Source organism: Plasmodium coatneyi, chromosome 4 (genome assembly GCF_001680005.1).
Source record: "Plasmodium coatneyi strain Hackeri chromosome 4, complete sequence".
NCBI lineage: Eukaryota > Apicomplexa > Aconoidasida > Haemosporida > Plasmodiidae > Plasmodium > Plasmodium coatneyi.
In genome coordinates this window covers 1575579-1588215 of record NC_033559.1, presented here as the reverse complement: position 1 = coordinate 1588215, position 12637 = coordinate 1575579, and the positions used below count along the sequence as shown (strand labels likewise).

The following is a 12637-nucleotide window of genomic DNA, read 5'->3' as shown; positions in this document are numbered from 1 at the left end:
TAATTATAATCGTAGGAATAATCAAATATGGTTTTTCTGTGATTGAAAAGATCTTCTTCAATAGTGTCGCATATGTTTTTACAGCCATGATCCTTAAATATAGTCATCATTAGTGTTGAACAAATATAACTTAGGTTACCCATGAAGGTTGCCCCTGTAGGATTCTTAGGTAATATACTCCCTATCCAATAATAGAGGAAATAGCAGGGCTCACCTTTTAACTCATTCCTGTCCTCATACATTTTGCACACACAGCGCACCGTCTTTTCAATTTTGTCAGCATGAGCTTCCATACTACTTCTTAAATCCTCGAGGCTCCTTATATTTCCATCGCAACCATCTGTGCACTCTCCTTGGCTGCCTCCTCCCCTTTCGAATTTATCATAGAAATCTTTATGTGAAGGTAATTCCTTTAAATTAACTTTCTATAAAGGTGAATAAATGTTGGCAAAGCAAGGAAGGAGGAAGAGGAGTGTGGAATATATATATGTATATGTGCTCCTTCATGTACTTAATCATATTGCACAGAGGGAGGAGCAACCCCCAATGTTTCTCCTTACCGTTGACATGGTTCATACAGAAATGTATATATTCCTATATAATTAATTTATTTTAAGCTGTGTTCTTCATATATATTTACGGAGAATACATATTTAAGATTCCTACTTGTTTTATATTGAATATGGGTGAATAGCAAATTTTTACTTCTTTAAGGAATAAACATATTCCTTAATTCCTGAATTCCAGTAATATACCATACACATGTATTAAATTATGACAGGTATATATTAAATGTAAAAATAGGAGCAAATATATAAGAATAATAAAATAGAAGGAGGGAATCGAAACTTCTTATATATTCTATATTCATTTATTATATTACTGGATTGTGTACGATTGTTCGGAAAGTTATACTATTATTTATACACCTCTGTGGTTCTATATATATATGTAATAATAATGTGATTCCTGCCTTTTCATAAGGAATTCTGTTCCTACTATTAATTTATCTTTTCTTCCTTCTGAAGAGGGTTCTTAAGGAATTGTTCACTCGTGCATAATACAGTTCATATATATAGAATTTTATTCCTTCCCCAATACACACATTTAGTTATATTTCATAGTGGGACGGTATGTTTATGAAATAAAAGGAAGGAAGTGTATAATACAGAAAATTGTGTTTATTATATTTAAAGAAAAAGAAATGTGCACACCCTTATAGTAGTACTTTCCGTGGTGTACTTTTTTCTTCTTTTTTTCTCTTTTTTTCTTCCTGATTGTTCTGCAACAATAAATTCTTCCCTTCTCCTCCCTCTCTTTCTTACATGTAAGTTCTATGTAACTCACTCACCCTGAATGTGTACTACACTATATCATTTGAGCTAACCTTCTCCTTCATTTGGGCCCATTTTATATTTCACATATTGGTGTAACTCCTTTAATTTTTTATTCTTTTCCTTTTCTTCTTTCTGATTTACATTTTAGGAACTTTCGAAAAATAATATATGTTACCATGTACTATGCACAAATTGTGTACTTAGAAGGTTTAGGAATAAAAAGGTTAAGGGACGTTTGGGGAAAGGTTTAAGGAGGGGGTTGGTTAAGGGTCAAAAGGATAAGAAAATTTTCCCTGAATAGAAGTTTGCCATTTTAAAAGGAGAGGGGGAAAGGGGTAAACTTTAGTTAAATGTCAACACGGTTGGGACAAATAATGGGACGAATAATAATTACTATGAGTTACCAGGCGGTAATAGAATGATGAACAAAAATATAGGGGGCCAGGGAAGAAAAGGGGAGTATGCTGATATTGGTGCTCTCCCCTACATGAAGGATGAACTAACTTTTTTGAAGTTCGATAAACATTTGGAAGGAAGAACGGTCACACAAATACTATTGCATAATGATGCGCTTGCACATTCGTAAGAGCAGACTACAATAGGCTACTATAGGTAGGACACCTGTATACCTTGTAAATTCATCCGTGAGGTGAAATTCTTTCGCATACGGCGTAGTGTGGACATTATGGCGTAATGTGAAGGTAGGGAACAGTGGGCACAAAGTGGTGGACGTTGGAATGAATTGCCATGCATTAATAATCCAGGAGGGTAAGGAATGTGCGCACGTTTCAGCTATTTCTTTCAAATAAAGGGAACATAGCAGGAAAGAGTGGACTATTCACATAAAGAAATAATGTACCTAGTAGGAGGAAGCTGGTGTAATATCATAAACTACTTAACGGAAGTGTGGTATTACAATGTAAAAATGTTCATAGCACTAGAAATCATGTATGTGGAGACTGACAAAGTCCTCTTTTGGGTAGAAAGGTCTGTATGTGTCCAGCACGGAGACATACACAATTTGTTACTCTATACTGTGTAAACAACATTTAATTTGTCTCCTTAGGAAGGAAAAAAATGATTGAAGGAAAAAGAGGAAGGAAGGGAGGGGGATTATTACTGATATTAAAATTATGGGAGGCATCTGTTGCGTTACACTAAGGGCATATATGTGCAAGAACTACATATATAGAGACATAGAACAGGTGAAAATGTACAAATTCGGTTGTGTACGTATTATAAGTGGACGGGGGCGTGGATATATTATGGAGCACATAGGACTGCATAATAGATTATGTGCGATGGAGTACACATGTACGGGATAATGATGCATATGGTGTACTCCTCTTAGAGGGGTCAGTAAGTATCATAGGAACTGTAGGTATGATGTGACTAGTAACACATACGAAGGAACAATGGTCTCATTAGACTGACCGCATAGGTCCCTGGGTGCTGTCAATATTCCTTCCATTCATGTACTTCCATTATTAAGCATAGAGGAAATGGAGTACGCTCACATTAATTTCTTGGGAGAATGATAATATAGGGCATCCTAAAAATTTTATAATAGTAAGCGCCCATATTCCTGTAATATAAATAAAAAAATTTTAAAGAGTACTGGGTTCCACTTCCCTAGTTTTAATTCTAGTAGAAGTAAGAACTACTCAAATAGGAGCACAAGGAATAATATGTATAATAATATATCTGTAGACACATATAGAGTAATGGGAACGGAGGTGGCAGTTGCACATAGATAAGTGGAGTAGTTGAAAAACTCTAAATTTTAAGTGAAAATAATAAATATACCGTAAAAAGAATATATAAAGGCGGGAGGAACCATAGTACAAAATAAAAGACCACGGTGAATATTTTTATGTGGGTTCTATTATAGAAAGTATGACAGTAAGATCTAAGAAGGTAAAAAATTCCTTCCAACCTGGAGGAGGAACTGATACATACTAATAGTAATTGCACATTAAAGACGTTCCATACTGGCAGGACAGAGGATAAGAATAATGTTCATGTTCGCATTTATAGTGGATTAATGTAAGTACGATGATTACAGTGTAATCCGCGTTATATGATTTTGTTATATATTCTAACAATTCTGAAAGAATGTTCCGTTATGACTTTTCGTGCGGTGTTTTACATGTAGAATAGTGCTATGGGCACAATTACATTTTTTAAGCCTCCGGGCAATTTCTACGAACTTCCTTCCTGACACACTTCTTTAGAGTAGATACTTCTAGCAGGTCCATGGGAAATAATTTCCGTGGTAATTCCTTTAATAAAATTACTTTATAACAATTTTGTAAACAAATTTCTGTTACAAAATTCAGTGAACATTCTTTTTTTTTGGAGAAAAATTCCTCGTGGTTCTATTCCTTCACAGGTTCCGCACATGGCAATTTATTTATTTTGACAGTTCCTTTTAATTTTGCACAAAAGAAAATTCAGTGGGAGGAGAAAAGAGAAGAAAAAAAAAAGGAAATTCACCTTTGGGAATTATTCATGCAGAACAAATAAGTTGTATAAAACATATATGAATAAATAGTGAAGGATAATAGAATGTAACTTCGCCCTATAATTTATTTCTTTCTTATTTCATATTCGTTCGTTCGGAAAAAAAAAAAAAAAAAAAAAATGCAAAATTTTGGGATGGGTATATACACGGGAGAGAGTATTTATACAGTGGTATACCAGTTTAGTTGAGCAAAAAAAATTTTTCCTTATTGCAGGTGAGAATTCCATTACGGCGACACTTGTTCTCCACAGTTCAGTTCCTTGCGCACTTCATTTTTTCATAATTCATTTATTCGCAATGTGCTAATGGCAACTTCCATTTAAAAATTATATATTTGGGAATTTCGTGTTTAGTAATATTTTCTTCTGACAATAATTTGTTGTAGCTATTTTTCTTTGTGCACAATTTTTTTGGAACATTAATTTGTGAGAGCAAATGCGCATGCAAAGGGCACCTTCCTACAAAGAACATTCTTTTGAAGCAAGTGTAAAAGTTGTATAAAAAACAAAATAAAAAAAAAGAGCGAATAATATCACGAAAGGAATAATGTGCTACATGATGACGACAGAAAGGAATACATATATATATACATATAAAATATATGTACAACAATAATGTTCCTCCTAAAAGATGAATAAGGAAAAAGAGAAAGTAAAAGTAGAGAAGGAAAAAAAAGGAAGAGGTAACTTTGTATTCATAGAGGGGAAAGTTATAAAATAATAATATAGATGAGGAAGGAAAATGCACTACACACAATACTCAATGATGTATTACTTCCTAATTCAATAAGTAACGATTCCATTGTTGAATAAGTGGTGGTGGTAAAAAATGCAGAAAGATGTAGTATTTGAACAGTTGAAGAAGAAATGGTTGCACGATAACAAGTCCCATTGGAGAAGCTCAGGCGCAGCGGAGGTATAACAATATAATAAGGGCTATGTGAACAATAAGAACACGTCCTTGCCCCAATCTATATTATTTTTCTGTAATAATAATAAATATGAAATGTACGGAGAATACATATAAAAATATTATTCCTAATTTACAGACACAATTATTCCTAAAAATAGGGAAGTGGATTCAAGAAATTGTTAAAGGAATGACGAAGAAGTATGATAAGGATGTAATTACTGAAGCAACATGTGAAAACATAGGCGAGACAGATCAGGAGAAAAAAGTATGCACATTCATATTGCAGAATTTATGGAAAATAAAAGAAATGAGCAAAATTCCATGTGAAAGCAGAAGTGCTGAGGAAGTATTGAGGGATTATGTGCACTGCACGACACTGAACTTATGGAGAGCCATGTACATATCTGATCACTGTGATAAGAACCGTGTTGTGGAGAATGTATACAATGCAATGAAGAGTATGGGCGCAACATTTAGTAGGCCGGGTACATGTAATGTGTGTGAATATAAGGAGTTAGGTGCTATGGATATAGTGAATGGTAATCTCAATGTGCTGAACACTATTTATAGTTCTATAAAGGGAAATAATGAAGTTATGAATTTAATAAATACAAACATAACACCTCAGAAACAATGTCCGGGGCAGGATGATCCTCTAACCAAATTAGGTCTTTCGGGTAATAGTAATAACGGTATGAGGACTTCAGGTCTAAGAACAACAATGAATGATCACCAACAATCAAATCAACAACCTTCGAACGAAGCAGGGAATGTTGCACGTAGTGCAGAACCTGGATCAAACAATAAAACTTTCAATGGTTTTCAAAGTGGGGGGGAATATGTATTTACTCTCACGCGAGGAAAACCGAGCGGAATGACAATAACGCCTGTTGCAGGTGGAGGGTATGGTTACGATTATTTATGTATATGTGTGTGTGTGTCTACACACATATGTATATATATACCGTATGCATATATATGTATATTCATATATATCTATGTAGACACACATATATATATATGCTTTATAAAAGTAGTTGTACGAGAAAAAAAAGAAAAAAAAAAGTATAAAAAAAAGTATTTTCTGTTCTCTCTCATTCTCTGTTTTCATCTTTTTTTCCCCCGTCCTTCCTGTAGGTCAATAGAACATGGTGGTGCCGTAATTATGACATTCGGTACAGATGCAGCTCTTCCGGGCACTGATGATATGTCGAATGGAGTGATTCCAGTGTCAACAACAAGAAGTCCAACAGGATCACCAGGAGATGGGCAAAAAACAAGTCTTTCACTAGAACCGAATGTAGAAGTGGGGCCTATGGGGGATCCATTTACAGATTTCCTAGTAAAATGGATAGAAAGAAGGGGCATTTGGGATGATGAGGGATTCGTAATTCTCATGAAATTAGATGGAAATTCTGTGTGAGGAGTGTATATTATTTGGAACATATTAGAACAAAAAGGAGTACAATGTATATGGAAGATAATTGCTAATAAGTGGGAACCTCACTTTTCCTATTTTATAGAAAAAAATATGGGATGATTTAAGAGGAATGTCAGAAAAACTAATAAATGCGTTGAGTAAGGAGGATGAAATAATAAAAGAGTTCTGTGAGAACGACCTGGAAGATGAAATTCAAATTGAGGATAACCATAAATCAATGTGCAAGAATTTAATGAAAATATTTTATTTTATGCAAGGGTTAAGAACAGAGGGTATGGATGGAGTAAAGGGAAATGAAGAGGAAGAGAAGGAAAAGGCATTTATGAGGTGTATTGTAGGATCTGTAGCCATGTTCAAAGTATTCAAGAAGTACTGCTGGTTCGAAGATTATTTGGACTACGCATTAAGAGTAACAGAACCACAGAGGGCAGCATTGGGGGTTCCTGACAGTTATGGAAAATGTGCATGGATGAATTTCGAAGAAGTAAGAATAGGAACAAAACTAATTGGGGAAAGAGTAGCGCAATGGATTGAAGAGAAAGAATCCGTTGTTGCAGGCTATGGGAATCTAAGCAAAACTAATAATGCACCGTGGTGCATGAATTCAAGGGTTACCAAAGAAAAAAAAAAGAATAAGGAAAAGGGAGAAAATAGAGCACAGGAATGGACAGAAGGGAAGGAAATGAAGGAAGTGCAGGAAGTAGTGGAAAATGGAACATATATAACAGGGGAAAGTCAAAAGAATTTATTCCTTAAAATAAAGGAAGGGAAATTGCAGGGTATTAATAAAATTGAAGAGGAAATAAACAAAGAAATACAGAGACAAAGAACCCCACCACCAAGCATCCTCACAGGGGAATGTGCAAGTGCAAATTTTGAGGAGGGGGAGGAAGGTATACTCCAAATTTGAAATATTTCCTCCTGTTCAAAGGGAGTATGAATCATTCATGTAATAATCCTTATGGTAATGGTAGAATTAAATATTAGAAGAACATGGATGCATGAATGTATATTGCATTTATATTTTTCCATTAATGTACAGCACAGTGGGATGAGCTGTTCACGAAGTTCTCCAATAATCCAACTGAGAAGGAAGATAGTAAGGACTATAAGTACAGTAAACTAGAGATGTTGTTTCCTTGGTGTGATGAAATTAAGGATGAGGACAAAGGTAATATGGGCAGGTACCAAGAATTTTGCAAAGTTCTGTTAAAGAACTTACTGATGGTGAATAATAACCCATATTATTGTGAAAAAAATAGTTCCACACACACGGGCCAAAGGAAAGCATGCGTAGGGAAGTGCGATTTATTAAATATCTGGTTAATGTATGTGAGAGATCATTGTGTTCCGAGTGAAGTTATTAAGTATGTCTTCACAGGAATGCACAGTATGAAAGATACATTACCAGGTACAGAGAAATATGCAAACTGTGCATACCTGTCTATTAAGAATCTGTGGAGGGATGGCAACGATATGTTGAACTTAATAATGAAATGGATGCAAGGGGGGAAATGTGGGAGAAAGATGGACGACGTAGACACAAAAGGATGGTGTAAAGGAGGAGGGAATAAGCTCAGTAATGTAAAGCTAAGTCGAAAGGATAATGCTAATTGGGATAATAATGCAAATGCAGCATTAAATGAATTCATGGAGGAATTGAAGGAGGGATCCGAAATAGTGAATATATTGAAAGCAGATCAAGGAAATTTTGGAGATAAAATTAAAGAAGTGAAGAAGAAGGTAGAGATGAAGAAGCAGTCTCTCTTAGACTTTGGTCCATCACTCCCCGCCTCCGACGGTAAGGAGGAGAAAGGGGGTGAGGAAAGTCAAGAAAAAGGAACAAAAAAAAGTGACTCAGAGAAACCAGCACACGCAGTACCCATACCAGAGAAACCACAACCAAAACCAGCAGGGACGAAGGACACTGCTCAAACAGAGGACACAGGTAAGAGTACAACATCTCCTAAAAAGAAACCTACTAAGGAGCAGTGTGCTAGTGGACAGGTAGATGGTGACGGGGAGGAAGCTATGAAATGTCTTAGTCTGGACGGAGATGGTGATCCGCTATCAACAGAACCATCCGTTGCTCTTCCTGATGAGGACCAGGAAGCTAAACCTGGAGGGGTTGGTCCTGTTGGTAGAGCAGGTAGTTCACCAGGTAATGTTAATGTAGCTGAAGGTACAGCTCACCTTCCTTCTTCTTCTGTCACTCCTGTCCACGAAGATTCTACCGGTCTCCCCGTCGCCCTTCCTATCGCTCCAAACGCTGTAGATGATAGTAATCCTCAAGGGACGGTTGACCTAAAAGATCCACAAATAGATATAAAGGTTCCCAAAGTGGATATATCACGCCCGAAGGTAGACATATCGGTTCCCACTGTAGGAGAAGGGAGTCCGGCCGCATCAACTCCTCATACTCCACAGGCACCGGATAATGAAATGAAAGTTAGTGCATCTCCCCCAACGCCGGAATTAACATCAGGGGGTATAAGCTCAGGAAAAGCATTTCCATCAACGAAAACTGCAATACATAATCCATCACCCCGAATTCAACCTGGAACCAGGGATGAAGAGAATATAGGGGACTCTACCATCCCCTCTATTCCCTTAATCCCTGTCTTCATTGGAACTGTCGTTATTGGTTATCTTCTTACCAAGGTAAAAAAATAGATACACTTATCATAGGGAACATATATATATATGCACAAAACACATATCCTTTCTTTTATCATAACAGTTCTTCTGATAATAATAAGAACATTTCTTCTTAACTACCTTCTTCCTTTATTCTTCCTTCATTTATTTCTTCCTTCCATTCCACCTACCACCCCTAACAGTCCTTCCCTTCCTTCCGTACACCCACCTTCGTTCCTGCCTCCTCAGACCCTCCTTTAACTCCCTTCCTTATACCATTCCTTCCTTCCACCCCTAACAACCCACCTACCACCTAACAACCCACCTACCACCTAACAACCCACCTACCACCTAACAACCCACCTACCACCTAACAACCCACCTACCACCTAACAACCCACCTACCACCTAACAACCCACCTACCACCTAACAACCCACCTACCACCTAACAACCCACCTACCACCTAACAACCCACCTAACAACCCACCTAACAACCTTCCTACCACCACGCTAACAACATTCCTTCCTTCCACCTTCCACCCTAACAACACTTCCTTCCACCCTAACAACACTTCCTTCCACCCTAACAACACTTCCTTCCACCCTAACAACACTTCCTTCCACCCTAACAACACTTCCTTCCACCCTAACAACCTCCCTACAACCTATCACTTTAACAATCTTCCTTCCACACTACCACCCCTAACAACCCTTTCCTTTTTTTTTCTTTAGTACTTTGGAATGCTTGGTAAGGGAAGAAAGCGTTACAGAAGAGCTCCTCAAATACGTGGTCCTCCTTTAGAAGAACAACCTCTTGATTACGTGGATCAGCAGGATGGTCCACATGAATATACCTTAGTAAGGGAACGAAAACAACCAAGATCAACACCACAGAAAAGAAGGAAACAAGTTGGTAAGCGTGGTGTAGGTCGTCGTACCATTATTGATATTCATTTAGAAGTCTTAGACGAATGTCAAAAGGGGGACACCAAACTGGTTCAGGAGGACTTTTTTGAAATTTTGGTTCAAGAATTTATGGGTTCCGGCTTTATAGAAGAAGAAAATGCTCCTAAAGAGAAGGTTCTAAGTTCATATTCCGGGTTTAGGGAGGAAGACTTTTTTCCGTAAGGAACAGGTTGCAAGTTCAGATTCCGCGTTTAGGGTTGATGTTGGGAAGGATGAATTTTCTGCGGAACAGGTTCCATGTTAAGATTCCGGGTTTAGAGAGGGAATACTTCCTTCCTGAGGAAGATGTTTCTAAGGAAAGTGTTCCAAGTTCAGATTCCGGGTTTAGGGTGTAGTAAATATATTTTTCTTTTTTTTGTTTTTTTTTTTTTTGTTTTTTTTTTTTGTTTTTTTTTTTTGTTTTGTATTAAATTTTTTACATGTTCATGTGTAATTGATATAAATTAAAAAGAAAAAATTTTTCGTACTTTATTCTGATTGGTTGGGATAATTTTTTTTATTGAAGATACAAAATATGTTCATGAAATTTTTTTTTGTTATAGTTTTTTACCTTCCTAAATTTTTTCCATCTTTCTTTAAATGCCCAAATATTTTTTTCGAAAAGATCTGCCCCTTTTTTCTTTTCTTGTTTCGCGGCCCTTTTTGGGAATATCTTCCCCTATGTTTTTTTTAAGTATACAAATGAAAGAAAAAAAAATATATCCGTTTACCCCTCTAAAAATTTAAAAAAAAAAAAGAAATGGAATGCGTACACACACAATAAAAAGAAAAAAAAAAAAAAAAAAAAAAAGGGGTATATGCTAATGCGCACGGGAGGGGGGCACACTCAGTGGCGGATCTGTCCTAATGCTACAAGCAACATTAGTTAAGGGTCTCCTAAAAGGTAGCCCCTAACATGTCATAGACTAGGATCAACTCAAATGAGGAGTCCTGCTGTATGGTCTTAAAAGAAATAAGAAAAAAACATCAAATCAAACGACTGTACTGCGCTGGAAGGCGAAGGGAAGGGTCATCCACGTAACTCTTGCGCCGGTTATCCATGTTGTACGGTAGTGACATATATTATCCTACGTTGTTTTCCTTGTTCTGTTTTTTCTCCATGGGGGTAGGACTCTGCACCGTTTCCTCCCTTGTTGTTCCCTCGGTGATGGCCACCTTAGGGAAGTTTACAACAAGCCGCTCCCTCTTATTTGCGCTCATTTTTCCTTTTTTCTCATTTCATCTCTTCCTTTAGCGTCTTGTGCAGGCGGTCGGATATTTCCGGCAGCATGGGTTCATGCTTGTCGAAACACTTGACCACGCACCCTTCCATTTCTTTTTCGATGGTTGGACCGTCTATGTTTGCGTTGCTTTTGGCATAATTGGGGGAGTACTTGTAGAAGCAGGACTGAAAAGGTGGCGGGGGAAGGAGCATAAGGGGTGATGCTAATGTGCACAGGGGGTGGCGAAGATGCATATAACAGGTGGCACCTCCGTATTGGATACCTCCCAGGGATGCCCACCCCACAATACGCACACGGACCCTGCACGGTATTATTCTATTTTTATCCTCCTTCTTCTTTTTTCAACTTACCTGCTGACATGACTGTAAATTGTTCTGCAAGTTCTGCATCTCATTTTGGACGACCTGCACAAAATGCTCCGTCCCTTTCTGGCAGTTGTTCACGCACTTGCCGATGGTCTCAAAATCCGTGTTGTATGTGTCGAAGCAGTTCACGCAGCAAATGAAGGACTTCTTCTGGAAGGGCAAGCTTTCCGTGCTTATTTTGTTAAGTATGCTATCTATTTTGGATTGAAATTCATTTGTCCTTTTGGTTAAGTTGGTTATCATGTGGTTGGTCGAGGGGCTACTAAGGAACGACATTTTTGCGGGCTCACTGGACAGGTAGGTGGTGGTGGACGTTTGGCACACTATACGCGATGGTCCTTTTCGTCACCGGTAGGGGTACACTCCTCAGTGGTGAATATCTCTTCAGGTCCACTTCTTACTAACCCTCTCTTTATTTAAGGTTTCTATCCTCTTGTAGCCCTTGCAGAGGATGTCCCTTTTGTTTTGTTTTTTTTTTTCTTTTCACTCATGCGCAATGTTGTTCCCTTTTTTGACGAAAGTGACTTCTCTCCTTTTCTCCTCACGTAACATCTCAAAACTGCGCTTTCATTAACATTAACGATGTGATTTTTCGAAAAGAAAAAAACCATATGTGCTTTTTCTTACGTACAGGAAAGGTCACTCCTTTTATCACAGCTACATGCCATTTTTACATGAACATGGAATATTTTTTTTTTTTTTTTTTTTTTGTTCATATTTTTTTCTTTCTGGCTAACTGCTTTAGGATAGCTATAACTATGCTTTTCCTGCTTCAGTGCAATCCTTTCTGTATGCCGCATTCCGTTCTGCAGTTCTTCAGGATCACTTCTTCCGCGAGTGCTTCTTCCTATGAAACGGCGTTGATTTTGACGAAGTCGGTGAAAATTGCGTACATGGGCACATACGCACATATATTCATTTCAAAATGGAGATGAGTTCAAAGGAAGTAGTGTATCCTCAGAGGGAAAAGTTGTAACGCCAAGGGGAATGACTCACTCGATGACAGAAACAAAGCCAACGCGGTACTCCGTTTTGATTGCCTTTAAGTTGGCCCCTAAGGAAAATTTGAATGTGTTCCTCCAAATGGTACGCACGCAAAACGGGCAGCTGTTCAGTTGTGCAAGCTGTGGGGGGTTAAATAAAAAACTCATAGAATGAAACAGTAAAAAAGAGGAAACAAATTGAGTGCCACCCACCGACATTTTCCTTTGCCATTATGACGGATCGGCT

At 37.6% G+C, this 12637-nt stretch overlaps 2 protein-coding genes across 2 annotated transcripts; one reads left to right on the top strand and one right to left on the bottom strand.

Moving 5' to 3' along the window:
• Nucleotides 1-4861: 4861 nt before the first annotated feature.
• Nucleotides 4862-9981, top strand: PCOAH_00009250 (SICA antigen; the record flags this gene model as incomplete). The annotated part of the gene is made up of 6 exons (XM_020057734.1): nt 4862-5676; nt 5911-6160; nt 6297-7107; nt 7257-8375; nt 8490-8875; nt 9586-9981. The coding sequence occupies 6 exons, from the start codon at nt 4862-4864 to the stop codon at nt 9979-9981; spliced, it is 3777 nt and encodes a 1258-aa protein (XP_019913178.1).
• Nucleotides 9982-11032: 1051 nt separating this feature from the next.
• On the bottom strand, nt 11033-11683 carry PCOAH_00009240 (Uncharacterized protein; the record flags this gene model as incomplete). The annotated part of the gene is made up of 2 exons (XM_020057733.1): nt 11033-11206; nt 11393-11683. 2 exons carry the CDS (start codon nt 11681-11683, stop codon nt 11033-11035), a joined length of 465 nt encoding a protein of 154 aa, XP_019913294.1.
• Between the last annotated feature and the right edge of the window lie 954 nt (nt 11684-12637).